The sequence below is a fragment of the Salvia hispanica genome, chromosome 4 (assembly GCF_029641045.1).
Source record: "Salvia hispanica isolate PSC_SH4W2 chromosome 4, Shi_PSC_v1, whole genome shotgun sequence".
Lineage (NCBI taxonomy): Eukaryota > Viridiplantae > Streptophyta > Magnoliopsida > Lamiales > Lamiaceae > Salvia > Salvia hispanica.
Genome location: NC_142695.1, coordinates 47,057,692 through 47,074,267, shown reverse-complemented (window position 1 = coordinate 47,074,267; position 16,576 = coordinate 47,057,692). Strand labels below are relative to the sequence as shown.

At 37.2% G+C, this 16,576-nt stretch overlaps 1 protein-coding gene and 1 non-coding gene across 2 annotated transcripts; both read left to right on the top strand.

Moving 5' to 3' along the window:
* The first annotated feature begins 3,167 nt into the window (after positions 1–3,167).
* LOC125193043 (ethylene-responsive transcription factor ERF053-like) lies at positions 3,168–5,012 on the top strand. Its single transcript, XM_048090748.2, has one exon. The coding sequence runs from the start codon at positions 3,443–3,445 to the stop codon at positions 4,544–4,546; it is 1,104 nt and encodes a 367-aa protein (XP_047946705.1). The 5' UTR covers positions 3,168–3,442; the 3' UTR covers positions 4,547–5,012.
* Positions 5,013–9,269: 4,257 nt separating this feature from the next.
* On the top strand, positions 9,270–9,408 carry LOC125197613 (small nucleolar RNA Z247). Its single transcript, XR_007172149.1, has one exon. It is a non-coding gene; the product is annotated as a small nucleolar RNA Z247 (small nucleolar RNA).
* Positions 9,409–16,576: the final 7,168 nt, after the last annotated feature.

Below are 16,576 nucleotides of genomic sequence, written 5' to 3'. Positions count from 1 at the left end.
TGTACTATGAATTTATCATTCATATCGTCCATTTTCATCACCACGTACACAATAATATTATTAATAATAAAAGCGATTTAAATAAAATCAGCCTGGTTCAATTTCAAAAATAGAGATATTATGTACATGGTAGTATACTAAGTTATAAGAGTGATTCAATTGGAATCTATCTTTATATAAAAATTTTAAAACTTATTAATTGAAAGCACAACAAAATAAGTTGACGACACGATCAGACAAATCATTTCACTTGACAGTTGTCAATATAAAATATATCAATTGTATTATCATCTACTCCCTCTGTCAATCACGGACCTTACTCGTGGGGTCGGATATAATACATAATTAATAATAATAATAATAATAATATTATTGAATAATTGTTTTAAAAACATAATTTAATTAATAAAAAATATAAAAAAATAATTATTTAAAAATAATTCAAATTATATAGTCATATCTTCTGAATGATATTTTTCCTAGGAATATCTATATTCAACAAAATCTACTAACAAATTTCTTTCATTTATAATACTAGTAATTAAATGTTTCCCTTTATATATGTATTAAGATTTTTTTCAATCATACACCACCATCATATTTTTGCAGCTTATATAAAAAAAATTAAGAAAATATTATAAAAATAATAATCACTTGGTAATTTATAACTAATTTTAAAAACTTAATAAATGAAATAAAAACAGAGTGAAATTATGATTAATAACATATATATTATGTAATAATTATGGTGATAACCTAACTAATTTAACTAATTAAGCCATCAATATGTATGTAAAAACAAACCGACTGATTTTATATTTTAATATGCCGTGATGCCCTTTCATCTAATTTATTGTTAAATAAAGGGATATTGACATCTAATATCATGAAACTTTAAAAAAGTTAGATTTTTCTCACGAACTTTAAAATTGGCAAATAATACCATGAACTTTACCCCGTGTTTTTTTTTCCCACGAATGAAAAAATTCCCACAAATAATATTATGATATCGATTTTTTTTCATAATTTCTCGACAACAATTTTGAAAGTTTCAAGTTTTTCAATTTTTGAAGATAGTTTTTCTTGAAGCGCACCCTCCAAAATTATTCTTCAATCTATTAAAATAACATGAATTTTTTCATTCGTAGGAAAAAACAAACACGGGGTAAAGTTCGTGATACTATTTGTCAATTTAAAGTTCGTGGGAAAAACCCAACTTTTTGAAAGTTTCGTGATATTAGATGCCAATATCCCTTAAATAAAATAAGTGGGGAATCGTTTAATCTACGGAGTATTACTGATGTATATCGATTCTACTCCTATTTTTTTACTGTCTCTCTCCTCCATCCCCAATATCTCCTTATTAATCCAACTGATTAGTCCTCTCGTGACTCTGATGAAGGCCAAACCATGGGTCGGAGATCTGCTGTATGGGGTCGGAGATGCTGCTGCGTTGGGTCGGAGGTCAAAAAAATGAAGTTTCTCGACAGCCTCATCTGACGGCGGTGGGGTCGGTCGACTCCACCCGACCCCACCTGCGTCCGTCATTGCCCTCTGTCTTACAATAATTGTCACTCTTATTGTGGTCATGGATTTTAAGAAATGTAAAGAAAAGTTGGTTGGAAAAGTTAGTGGAATGTGAGATCCACTTTTTTATATTGGTTTTATAATAAAATGTAAGTTAAGTGAGTTAGTAGAATATGAGATCTACTTACCATTTATAATAAAAGTAAAGTGTGACAATTATTGTGGAAAAGACCGCAAGAGTGACAACTATTATAGGACGCACAAAATATTTAATAGTACCAACTGATCATTTTCAAAATTCTCATTAAAATAATAATGAAATGATCATCTCTTCGGTTGTACGTATCTATCCTTATTCTATTTGTACTAAAACAATTTATAATAAGAAAATAAACTGTAACTCTCAAACATGATAATGGAGGACATCTATTCTCCCAAACTCGGTTTGCTAGTGTTTGACTTCATCTAAATGGAATGAATTTTTTAAATCATATGCACACACGCATATAAAAACAAAGAAAGAAAGGATCAATGAGAATTAGCCACCGTCTCGTACGGAACAAAATATCGCCGGTAATGGGCACGGCCGCCGCCCGCAAGGCTGAGGTGGTGGGATCCGATTGGCCACTGTTTCAAAGCTAGTTGGATTCCAATTTCAGCTCAACAAATTCCACCATGTTTATGCTTAATTTATTGTTTTGACTTAGATGCTTATGTCTAATTTAAACTCGTCTCTATCGCTTAACACTTATATGTCATGCCACCCACGATCGTTTTTTAGTCTACAATTTTGTCCTGATTGAAATACTTTAGTTTTGGAGATAATATTGTTTACAAGTTGAACACTTACAAATTGATTAACTAGTAGTAGTAGTAGTATAGAAGATGAAATCTATCATCATAAAATTTGTTTCTTAATTATCCTGTGTTAGATTAAAAATAAGCGAAAAAGATGAGATATTTTTCTTTCTATGATCCTAGCTCTTTTGTTTTTATGATAAGAAAAATTTGCAACTGTAAATACATAACTTTTTTTTCTGTATAAATCAAAATGCTCACGTCTTAAAAGGACAAATTGAGCTACAAAGACACATTGAGAATAAAAAAAAGTCTTGAAAACAAGCAAAACAAACATTAAAAAAACAACTATCAACGAATCTATCACGTCGAAAAACAAATTTATCAAAGACAGCCCAAAACTAAAATCAATCAACGCAAGGATCCCCTACCACAACAAATAAAAAGAACAGAGTCAGACTCATAAAGAAGTTGAGAGTCACAAGGCCAGTATTATAGAATATAGCTTCAAGATTTTCTTCCTTTGATCCAACCCGCTACATTAACACACTTTTCCGACCAATAATTTTATTTTTTCGACCTCCAATTTGGGTTTAGTCGTTGTTATGTGCAATTTAACAAATACTATATGGAAAGTATGATAACAAGTACTAGTACTATTTTTTCTACAACAGTAAATATATCCCAAGAGTGGAGTAAAAGCAAAGTGGTAGTAAATCAATAGGGAAAAAAAAAATGAAAGCCGCGTGGGCCCAGCACCAAGCACGATACGTCTCACACGCCATAAAATATCTGTATTTCTGTATGCTTATAAACCCAGCAATCTCATATCCTTCTCTTCCTCACATTAGACAGAGCCACAAATACAATCATCTCTCTTCTCTCTCTCCCAATTCACATCTCTCTATATAAAACACCCTGATTTGTCATTCATTGTTTTTTTCTGTGAAGCCGCTCGCTCTCTTATTAGTTATTACACAGCCTCCTCATCACATTTTCCACCTTGTTCTTGTAACAGTTTATTTACTGATTCAATTTCCCAGTGAGTTTTAGCATCTGGGATTTGAGATTTAATCAAGAGCGAGCGGCCAAACAAAAACAGAGCAATCATCCATATATGGATTCATGTTCATCTAAGAGTAAAGGAAAATCAAAGAAGATGATTGGAATGGATTGGGAGAGAGACGAAGGACAAAAATATTGCCCTGCTTCCTTTTCAAACCGCCCTTTCAAGAAAGTCCGTAGCCCCGACCGCCGCCACAACTCCTCGTCATCTACTTCGCCGCCGCTTCTACCGGCAATGACGTCTCCGCCTCCGTATTTCCCCTTCTCGCTGCCGCCAGAGAACTCGGGGTCTAATCCGACCCCATTGTTCCGGCCGCAGCAGCAGATGATCTCATTCACGCCGCACCACCAGCAAAATACGGCGTTCCCGCCATATTTTGCCGGGGAGGCGGCGTCTATGCAGCAGCAGCAGATGCTGCTGCAGTACTGGAGCGACTCCCTCAATTTGAGCCCGAGGGGGCGCATGATGATGATGAGCCGCCTCGGGCAGCCTCTGTTCCGCCCTCCCGGTATGCCCCTGTCGGCGACGAAGCTCTACCGGGGCGTGCGGCAGCGCCACTGGGGGAAGTGGGTGGCCGAGATCCGCCTCCCCCGCAACCGCACGCGCCTCTGGCTCGGCACGTTCGACACGGCCGAGGACGCCGCCCTCGCCTACGACCGCGAAGCGTTCAAGCTCCGCGGCGAGAACGCGAGGCTCAACTTTCCCGACCTTTTTATCGGGAAAACGGCGGTACCTCAGCCGATAGCAGCGGACGAAGAGGAGAATTCCTCTTCCTCCGCTGCTCCTCCGTCAGTGCCGGTGCCAGCGGCTGCAGCACTGGCACTGACACTGACAAATGAAGAGGAGGAGGAGCCCCCGCCTTCCGCTGAGGAAGTGGAAGACGGAGACAATGCCGGCAGCGCATCGCAGTCGTCGGAGCTGGTGTGGGGTGGCATGGAGGAAGAGGAGTGGTTCGAGTCGATTCCGGCGGGGTGGGGCCCGGGAAGCGCGGTGTGGGACAATTTGGATTCGAATAATAATTTGATGCTTCCTCCAAATCTTGTTCCATTTGAGAAACAAGACTCTGAAAATCATTGTGATGCACACAAACAAGACAACAGAGATTCATCATCTTCTTCTACTTCTTCTGCTGTCAGACCCTTCTTCTGGAAATAACTCTCTCTCTCTCTAGAAAAGGAGAAACATCTTTTTAGTCATCTCCTCTTCAATTCTAACTCTCATCAGATGCAGAGGGCTGTGTATTAGAGGCCAATTTGCATGGGAATGTGTGAGTGTGTGTGATTTAGTTTTAGTTTTAGTTTTAGTTTTAGCTTTAGTTTTATTTGAAGTTTGTAAAATCAGGAGACATTTTTTGTGATCTCCTCTATTACTATTAGTGGTTTTATCCATCATTGTTTCATTAGATCTGTTTTTGCCATGATCTAAGGAAGGTGGAAATTAATCAGTAGTTAATTGTTTTAAAATTCATGGCATGCCACTTTTGCTTAGAATGTTGCTTGATTGTTGGTTGCTAATTCTAGATTCTACTTAGTGGAGTAGTACTTAATATGGTAATGGTTGCATTTCAAGATTTCTTGTTTTTTGCTTTCACGTAGTAGTAATACAAAATCATTATTGGTCTTTTCGCATTTCCCAACAAATAGGATCACGTTAATCATATTTTGTTCTGTTCTGATTATATCCATTTTCACGTGAAACATGATTATGTAATTACATTTTTACCATGATTCTATGAAATACACAAATATTTAATAACCAAAATTTCTATTTTGCTATGAAGATAAAAAAAAATATAGTCCATAAAAGATTAAAAACACGCTGTTGCAATATAATACTGTAAGCAAAATGTAGACCACGACAAAAAATGTAAGTATAGTGGTTGCATGGTTGATTCACTATTAGTAATTAAGAAGGTTAATGATTGTGATTTGTGAATTGTGGTAAAATTTGGTCAGTTCACGTCTAAAAGATATTTTGATTGTTTATTTATACTACTACTAAGCAAATAAAGTATGGAACGCTAAGAACCCTTATGATTTTAAAATACTCAAATTCTATGCAAAATATGGTCACAACGAAAGAGTTTTGTGAATGTTGATTATTACAAAAATGAAAAGAGAAAATATAAAAAAATAGCTATTTTTAACTACTTTAGAATTTAAATGATTATTTTTAATATTTACAACTATATACAAAATATTTTATTAGTTTCCTCGGTATAATATCATGCTCGCAAATAGCACAACTTCCACACACAGACACACTACACCAATTTACCACTTGCCCCCACATAATTTTTCAGCTTATTTAAAAACAAGTACAATTAAAATAGTTATAAACTCTTAAATGAAAAATGTCCGAAAGATTGTATTTTTTATCAGATAATCTCATAATCATACCTTCAATCAGTACAGATTTTATATTATAATCGAGAGTTCGAGACTTCTTAGTTCTAACATAATTAACAACCACATAGCCACATCTATCACTTATAAATATTGTAAATTACAAAAAATACAAAACATAATGGGCATGCGTTCCAAATTTAATCTATTTATTAATCAATCAATTAGTGTTAAAAATGTCATGGGTGTGCTGAGGGTGGGGCCAAATAACCGGCCCATGAGATCATCTTAATTTCTTAATTGCGACGTCAAGAAATCTGAATTCAATTGGATGCTTAAAGATAATGATATGATTAAAAATAAATATACTATTTTATTATCTATAAATATCTAATTTTTGGTCTTCTCTTTAACCAATCACGCCCAACATTGATATCATTGGGGTAGGGCTCTTCTTTTTTATTTTCCCTCAGTTTGTGGAGAATATTACTAGTACCTATATTTAAAATGAAAGGAGTGGGCCCAATAATTTGAATGAAAGATAATCTAGGACGAGGTAATTAGGCATGCAAACTAACGAGATTTATGTAATTGTAACAATTAATACTCCTACTTCTTAATTGTATTTATTTCAATGCGTATTGATTAAATTAATAAACAAGAAATATATAGCGAACATTATTATTATTCCTATTATTATTATTACTACTACCACTATTATTATTATTATTATTATTATCATATGTATGTATGTAATCTTATTGGATTATTATTATTATTATTATTATTATTATTATTATTATTATTATGTTAGTAATCTCATTGGATTAGTATTTGATTATAATTCAACTTATCAATATTTATTGACATAGGTTTGTAAATTTAACTGCAAAATGGTAAAGCAAATAATGGAGTTGTTGTGACTACTACTTTTACGTGAAGCCGCCCAATGTAGTGAATTGTGATAGACATCAATCATTGACGACCGACCTCATAGAATTTCATACACAAAATTTTATTAATTATTAAGTGCACAAAGACAAAGTCAATCTGAATAATGCTTATTTTAGGTGGAGGGAGACTGCCTCTGAGGCTAAAATTTGAAGGGTAATTAAGGTTAGTGCCGTCCACACTAGGTTAGTTGTTCTTTCCCTTTCAATCTAGGTAGTAAATTTGACTGGTTTTCCATTAATTAAGCCAATATATAAACCAAGACTAAATTTCAATGTTTTCAGGTTAAAGCTATAGCTTCGAGATGTACCTTTAGAGATTATTGATTCTTCTATTCTCTAATCAATTCAACATCAAGTTGGAAAAAATAAAAGAATAAAATATGAAGAGGAGAAGAAAATAGAATAATAAATTAAGTCGAGATTACAAATCTTTTTTATTCTAGTTCTAGTAATAAAAAGCAATAGGCATACCCTTAAATAGCTACTATAGGATGGAATATATATGGCACTGTTTATCATTTTAGTATTATTTTCTTACAAATAAATTTATCAGCCTATTATGAATCATACTTTGCTATTTCTTAAAAAAAATGAAGTTAAAGAAATGTAGGAGTATATATACCATAACGTTGGATTTACCAATCCTATAACTAATAAAAGAATGAATGATACTTGTATCTCCAAATCGAGTGATATAAATTGCAGTAGTTGCTCCGTCCATAAAATGTTGTCCAGTTTTGTCATTTCGGTCCGTCCATAAAATATTGTCCATTTTGTTTTTTTACCTTTTTTAGTAAATTGACCTCACTTTCCATTAACTCATACTCACATTAACTAATGCATAAATGTATGGCCTACATGCTACTAACTTTTTCCACTCACTTTTCTTCACATTTCTTAAAACTCGTGCCGAGTCAAACATGGACAACATTTTGCGGACGGGGGAGTAATAGATTTGAGGTATACCTTAATTTTAAAGCCAAAATTTCATGTAATTATTCCAAATCACGAATGATTAGACAAAATTACAAACTTGTTTTCAAATGAATAGGTCTTTTAGCTACTAACTATGCACAAATAAAAAATAAAGCAATGCCTTAATTAAACTTTTTTTTTATGGAGTACTACTATTTCTTTTATATCGTGGAGAATAGTTATTGCAGTGACGGGCTTTCGAAGTGGAGCCCAGTTTTATGAAATTGTACGGCCCTAAAAAACCCTACAAAGCCCAGCCCACAATATCAGTAGAATCTACACGCAAGATCCACTTTTGAAGATTTAAAACTTTCTCGCTGACACACAGAGTATTTATTTTACAAAAGATTATTTTTTAAGTACTTAATAACTATACAAGTGGCTAATTGTTTAAAAATTACCAACTTATATCTAAGTTTAGTTTCAGAATGACCTGTCAAATATGCTAATAATGACCATTATTTATTTATTAATTCGTGCAAAAATAATTTGGACACATTGCAAAGTGCAGTGATGATTTTTGTCAAGTAACACACCTACAGCAATAAATTGGTGGAGTCTTGAATAGCCAAAATATTTTTCTGATAGGACCGATTTCTAAACCACGTATTTCAACTTCGCATTTGAGTAGGAAAAGGAGAGATTACAACATCATTGACATTCATAGATTGATTACTTCAGTTGAGATGATGAAAATGACGACGTCAGAGGAAGTGGTGAAAAGTATTAGAGAACATGTTCAAGATGTTGTAAATGCTACCCTTCAAATCAAAGCAGTGCATGATGTTAATGAGTCGTGTGAAGAAGATTATAAGTTGCCTGCACAAGAAGATGAGAAGTGAAAGAAATAATTATGGTGTCTTTTGCAATTCCTTTTGTTGTTAATTTGATATAGTTACTTGTGTCTTTTGTGATCCTAGATCGATCAGCAGATGTGTATTTAAGCTATATCAGCTTCTTGACAAAATTGAATCAATACACTGTATTCAGCAGTTTACATATTCATATTTCTCTTCCAATGGTTCCCAAGCTTTTCTTTTATGGTATTAGAGCAGGATCCTGATTCTGTTTTTTTTTTCTCTGCTTGTTGACTTGTTGCTATCTCTTCGTACTTTCAATGGCAATTCAAGTGAGTCAAATGCCACTTCTTCCGCCAGAATACCATCTTTGCCACAAAATTTTCAAGTCTCTGTTAAGCTATTGGAGGCAAATTATTTAATGTGACGGCAACAAATGGAAGCTACCATTTGGGGCCATGGACTTGAGTCCTATATTACAGGTGATGAACCTGCACCTCCAATGAAAGTAAAGGTTGGTGAAGTTCTGGTGAATAACCCAGAATATATAGCCTGGAAAAGACAAGATCAGAGGCTATCGGCCTTGATTCTATCATCACTCTCAGAGAGTGCAATGGTTATTGTTGTTGGTTTGAAAACAACTAAAGATATTTGGGATGCCTTGGAAACGAATTTTGCTAGCCAATCTAAGGCAAAGATTATGCAATACAAGATGCAATTTCAAGCTTTGAGAAAGGAGTCTCTGCCGATGATGGAATACTTGAATAAGGTGAAAAAGTTTTGTGACTTATTGGGATCAGCAGGATGTGTTATTGCTGAAGATGATCAGATTCTCCATATTTTGGGTGGTCTTGGATCAGATTATAATCCAATAATGGTATCAATCTCATCCAGGATAGAGCCTTGGACAGTGAAAGAAGTCTGCGCACTTTTACTCAGTTTTGAATCAAGGCTTGAGGGTATAGATGGATCTGGTGGAAGTTCAGAGGGATCTCAACCATCTCTTAATTTTGTTCAACAATCTGGTCAAAGAAAGGAGTATTCTTCTCAGTACAACAGAGGTGGTTCTTCTGCTAGAGGATCATTCAGAGGAGGTAGAAGTAGTAGAGGTGGTAGAAGTTCTGGAAAACTAATTTGTCAGTTATGTGAGAAACCAGGACACACAGCCAGTAAATGTTGGTATCGTTTTGAGCATACTTTTGCTCCACAAAGTTTGCAGCCAAGACAGCAACACCAAAATCTCTCTCCAAGTCCTTCAGCTCATCTGGTTCAGGCTAGACCTCACTCATATGCTCAAATTCCTACACCTCCACCTACCTCAGAATACAACTTTGACAGCAGCAGTTCCACATCATGGTTCCCTGATTCTGGTGCAACGAACCACATTTCCAATGACCTCAACAATTTTGCAATTTCATCAGAATATACAGGAGGTAAAAGACTTCTTTTAGGAGATGGTTCTGGGGTTCAAATTGCTCATATTGGTCATAGTCATATTCAATATGCTAATACTTCTTTGTCTTCCAGAAAACTCATACTTAAAAATTTGCTTCACGTTCCTGATATTACTAAGAACTTGCTTAGTGTATCTCAATTTGCCTCTGACAATCATGTCTTTTTTGAGTTTCACCCCACTTTCTGCCTTGTGAAAGATCAGGCAACCAAGCAGGTCGTGCTCCAGGGCAATCTTGAAAATGGTCTCTATCAATTCAATGCCAAGCAGTCTGTTGTCAAGCCAAAGTCTCCATCCACCTTCTCATTCAATCAAGCTCGAAGTCCACCCTCTGTGAACTCAACATCAGTTCAGCCTTCACATTCCACTTCTAGTCTTGCCTTATGGCATCAAAGACTTAGGCATCCAACTTTTGATGTAGTTAAAGAAGCTCTTCATAGTTGTAATATTCCTTTTCAATCAATGAAAACCAAGTCTTTATGTCATTCTTGTTGTGTGTCAAAAGCACATCGATTACCTTATGTTCACTCGAATACTGTCTCTTCTGCTCCACTTGAGCTCATCCATAGTGACCTCTGGGGTCCTTCTCCAGTTACTTCAAGAAATGGATACACTTACTATGTATCCTTCATAGACCAGTTTAGCAGATACACCTGGATATATGTCCTAAAGAGAAAGAGTGATGTTTGTTCTGTCTTTCAAAACTTCAAGTCCCTAGTTGAAAACATGCTATCTTCTAAGATTAAAGTTTTGCAAACTGATTGGGGGGGTGAGTATCAAGCTTTATCTGGTTTTCTTAAGGAGAGTGGTATTCATCATAGACTTAGTTGTCCTTATACACCACAGCAGAACGGGCTAGCTGAAAGAAAACACAGACACATAGTTGAAACAGGTCTCACTTTGTTGTCTCAATCTGGTCTTCCAACCAAATTCTGGGATGATGCTTTCCTCACATCAGTTTTTCTGATTAATCTTCTTCCTACTAAAACCCTCCAAAATCTTTCTCCTCATGAAAAACTTCATAACTCCAAGCCTGACTACACATTTTTGAAAACCTTTGGATGTCTTTGTTATCCATATACCAGACCTTACAATAAAAACAAACTGGAATTTAGATCTTCTTCCTCCATTTTCCTTGGGTATAGTCCTTCACACAAGGGCTATAAAGCATTGCTACCTAGTGGAAAAGTCATTGTTACAAGAGACATCATTTTTGATGAGTGTGTTTTTCCTTATAAAGAAACAAATAAGCAAGTTGTTTCCACTATCACCCCATCCTTTCCCTCTTGTTCTCCCATCGTTCCCTCTGTTACTACTCCAATTCCTACTCTCTCTAGTGTTACTCCAACACATTCTATTTCACAAAGTCTCTCCACCCATAACCATGATGATTCTAATTCTACCTCTTCTTTCCCACCTTCATCATCTGATCCAGTGCCTTGCACTTCTGCTCCCATATCTTCAATTCCAACTCCTGAATCTACTGCTACACATGCTGGCTCTATTGCTTCAATTCCCACACCTAACTCAGTTGTTGTTCATTCTCATCACATGGTAACCAGGGCCAAAGCTGGCATTTTTAAACCTAAGGCCCTCACTCTTGAACTCACTCCTTACACTCTACCAAGATCTGCCCTTGAAGCCCTTTTGATACCTATCTGGAAGGCAGCTATGCTGGCTGAATTTTTGGCTCTTCTTAAAAACAAAACATGGATTCTTACTACTTTACCACCTGGTAAAAATCTAATTGGATGTACTTGGGTGTTCAAACTCAAGAAGTTTATTGATGGAAGCATAGCAAGGTATAAAGCCAGGCTTGTGGCGCAAGGCTTTTCTCAGTTAGCAGGTTTTGACTTCAATGAGACATTCAGCCCAGTTGTTAAACCCACTACAGTCAGACTTATATTAAGCTTGGCTGTATCTCAAGGCTGGTCAATTACTCATTTAGATGTTAATAATGCTTTTCTTCATGGACATCTTAAAGAGGACATCTACATGAAGCAACCAGTAGGCTTTGAGCAAGGTTCACCAAATTTAGTTTGCAAGCTCAACAAAGCTATCTATGGATTAAAACAAGCATCTCGAGCTTGGTTCCTTACTATCTTTTCTGTCCTTCTTGATCTTGGCTTTCATCAATCCAAATCAGATGCTTCATTGTTCTTTAGGCATAAGGATTCTGAGGTGGTCTATATTCTTATATATGTTGATGATATGTTGATTACAGGGAACTCATCGGCTTCCATATCTCAGGTTATCTCTCAGCTGAATACTCATTTTTCTCTAAAAGATTTGGGAGAGGCCAATCTGTTTCTTGGAGTTGAAATCTGCAAATCTTCTACTGGTTTGCACCTTTGTCAAGCTTCTTATATTAAGGATCTTCTTCAGAAAGTGAAAATGACAGGAGCAAAAGGGTGTCCTACCCCCATGATTTCCAACAGTGAATTAAGCAAGACAGTTGGTGTTCCTGTTTCTGATGAGAAATTGTATAGGAGCACAGTGGGAGCTCTTCAATATGCTTGAGAGGTCGGGATTTCGCACGCGTGTCGTAGGCGCGTGTCCCTTCCTATTCAACAAGATTTATAAGTTCCCACTTTCCAAAATACTATTAATTAGTATATGATAAGTTAGGGTGTCGAACCCACGAGGAACGGTAGCATCCGTTATGCATTTCCACACTTAGAAAGGTTTTGGCGATGCCGCCACGCTCTAAATTAGGGGTGGGAACTGAACTACAAAATATAAACAACACTTAAGCTAAGATTGGGAACTAAACATGCAAATAACATGCAATTAAAATAAAGCATTTAAACTGGAAAGTAGACTGGGCAAGTTGGTAAACTGGGCAACTTAGCAGTGGCGAAAATAAGAACATTTCGGAAATGAAAACAAAGCAGCATCTAGCACGAATTTTACTAAGTTCAGAAGCAAAAGGAACTAAGTTAAAAGCTAAGGAAGATAAACTAAGTGTTAGCTACTAAAGAAATCTAGAAACTAGGATTGTGACATGTTCAAAAGGTGAACTTTAAAGCCCTAACTAATGTGACTTAAAGCTTAAATGAAAAGCATGTGGAGTGCACAAATTATCTAATCTAAATGGCTGCCAAAAGTGAAAGGAAAGCATGTACTTGTTGTCTCCTAAACTCTATTACCCAAGGTGTAAAACCATTGGATAAAAGCCTACAACTAATGGACAAAGAACTTGACTTCTAAAAGCTGATCTTAACTCCTAATTCTACACTAAAGGGCACGAAAATTAAGTGAGATAAAAGACTACTTGGCTGCTACATAATTAAAAATACAAGGAAAAACACAAAATCAACAAGTAAACTACCTAAACATGCATTGAAAACAACAAATGAAAAGCTGAAAATTAAAGCACTTAACCATGATGAAAGAAGCTTAAAAAAACAACAACAATGGAGGATGAAATACAAGACAAGAAATTAAACAACAAACATTAAACTTAAAACATGCAAAACTAATTAATCTAGGTGATTTAAACTCTAAACAAGAACACAAGAACTACGAGTAAATGCTTTAACACTAGAGAAATTAATACACCAAAGCTCTTAAGATCAACCTCCAACAACCATTAACTAGAGAGTTAAGATGTTGGAAATAAGTTTCAACACAAGTGCTACAAAGAAACTAAAGCATTAAAGAAACTAAAATCTACTACAAATTTCAACCCATGGTGAACAATGATCTTCGCAGCCTTGAGTTCAAACCCTCTTCTTAAGGAAGAGAGTAAAAGCTTTCTAGAGAGAGTGTCAACTAAACTAAAACTAAAGCTAAAGTGATAAAGTTCCTAGTTGTTGGTGACTAAGTCTTTTTAATACATATCCAATAAAAGATATTCTCTTTCTTTTTTACTCTCCAAGGGCAGATATGGGCGTGTGTAGCAAGTGAGAGTTGTCCTTGATAAGTGTGTGGAAGTGACTTTAGTCATTTTCCCGTCAGGTTCAAACTGGCCAGTCCAACAGCTTGGGCAGTTTGGGTCTTTTTTGCCTTCTTTCTCCACTTTCTTCTATTCCTTGTCAGTTTGCCCTCTTTTTTGCATGTTTTCCTCTTGATGTCTTCATTAAGCAGCTGCCAAACTTAATGATGCATTCCCTGCCAAAAGAACATCTTTTTCATGCAAATATTCAACTAATAAGTGCGAAAAGTGATCAAATCCGAGTGACGAAAACTAGCCTATCAATGCTACTATCACCAGACCTGATATCACTTTTGCTGTGAATAAGGTAAGTCAGTATATGAGTGCTCCTCTTGATACACATTGGAGAGCAGTTAAACGAATCTTGAGGTATCTTTCTGGGACAATAGATCATGGCCTTCACATTACAAGATCAAACTACAGAATCACTTCTTTTTCTGATTCGGATTGGGCTGCTGATTTGGATGATAGACGTTCTACTAGTGGATATTGCACATTTCTGGGTGATAACTTGGTTTCATGGTGTGCCAAAAAGCAGTCAGTCGTTGCTCGTTCAAGTACTGAAGCAGAATACAGAAGCTTAGCTCATGTTGCCTCTGATGTCACTTGGTTTCATTCCTTGCTAAAGGATCTTGGAATTAAAAGAGAAGGTAGTACAGTTATTTGGGTTGACAATCTAAGCGCCATATCTTTAGCTTCTAATCCTGTACTACATGCTCGAACAAAGCACATTGAGATTGATGCTCATTTTGTTCGAGATAAAGTCTTAGCGAAAGAATTGGAGCTGAGACATGTTCCTACTATTGATCAAGTAGCTGACATTTTCACTAAACCTCTAAACCGGCAATCCTTTGTGAAGCTGCGTGCTAAACTCCGTTATAGCTCGATCTTCCCTCGGATTGAGGGGGTGTATTAGAGAACATGTTCAAGATGTTGTAAATGCTACCCTTCAAATCAAAGCAGTGCATGATGTTAATGAGTCGTGTGAAGAAGATTATAAGTTGCCTGCACAAGAAGATGAGAAGTGAAAGAAATAATTATGGTGTCTTTTGCAATTCCTTTTGTTGTTAATTTGATATAATTACTTGTGTCTTTTGTGATCCTAGATCGATCAGCAGATGTGTATTTAAGCTATATCAGCTTCTTGACAAAATTGAATCAATACACTGTATTCAGCAGTTTACATATTCATATTTCTCTTCCAATGGTTCCCAAGCTTTTCTTTTAAAAAGCACATCGATTCATACATATAATCCAACAATAATATTCTTCAAGGTGTCCGGACCCTATAAGAGCATCCACAATAGGAGGACACTTTCTTCTGGACACTTCTCTATTTTTGTCCATAGCCAGTTCTGATTTGTCCACGGCCACAAAAAAAAGTTTCTGCAGCAATAGTGGACACTTTTGTTAGCCACATTTCACTTTATTTTTATTCTTTGTATATTTTAATTCATTAGAATTTATATTTTAATTCAATTAGAATTAAAATTATCGGACTAAAAATAATTAGAAAACGAGATAATAATAAAATTAAAAAAAAGCGATGAGACCAAATATTCGCTGTATTAATGGATACCGGAAAATTGTACAACGAACATTTTATAAAAAAAAACATATAAAAACAAATAAAAACACCGCCACCATCTACTCGGTGGCAGAGTCGGAATCCTCTGCCTCTTCTTCGTTGCCCACTGCCGCCGCCCCTGCCCCCGCCGCCCCCGGCGCCGCTGAACCAGACCACCCCAGGTCCTCTCTGATCCTACACATGAGCTCATAGTATATCGCCTTGGTGACCGGGTCGGTCACGGACTCGTAGAAACGACAATTTTCTTGCAGTTGTTTCATCAACTGCACATTCAGGTTCTTGTTCAAGACCACATGGGGACCAGTGCCCACGGACTGAGCTCCAGAAGGCGGCTGCGCGCTAGCGATCCAGACGCAGCCGCCGAGTAGCGGGAGGAACTTGCAGGCATTCTGGCGCTGCGGATACTGGCCTTTTGCCCTGGAGGGCGTGAGCGCCTAGTGTGTGTATCAGAGGGCTCCTCCGTTTGGACGTCGTTGAGGTCGATTGATTGTGAGCCGCTGCTGCTGCTGTAGTTCCCGTCTCTGTTGCGTCTAGTGCGCTTCGCCCCTTGAGCTTCAGTCTCCTCCGCACAGATGGACTTGAATTTCGGGCAGTTCTCGAGAACGAGAAACTCCTCCCACTGGGTGAACTTAGGCTTCCATAGCGCGTTGTATTGGGACACAGACAGAGCCTTCATGTCGGCTTCGTTGCGGCCACTCTAAGCGTTGATAAGGTTGTTGCCATAGATGCCCGCGAACTTCCTGGTGGGTGTCAGAATCCTCCCAAACTTTTTTCGGATCTATTCCGCGTCACGCGGTTTGGCGCCTCTCGGCTTGAACTCATTGTAGGTCAACAAAACGCGCTTCAAAAAGCCCATCTCGGTCTGATCGGTGCCAACTACGGGGTCTGATGTGACGGCATCCCATGCCCTCGCCACAACAATCGACTCCTCTTTGGTGTAGTGCACGGACCGACTCACTACTGCCGACTGGCTACTGCCGCTGCCGCTGCCATCCTCGTCGCCGCCTCTCCCACCACCGCCGTCGCCGCTGCCTCTCCCACCCCCGCCGTCGCCGCCTCCGCCTCCTCTCCCACCGCCGTCGCCGGAACATCTCGTCGGCGGGGTGTCCGGTAGACCCGGACTCATCAGCCGCATCA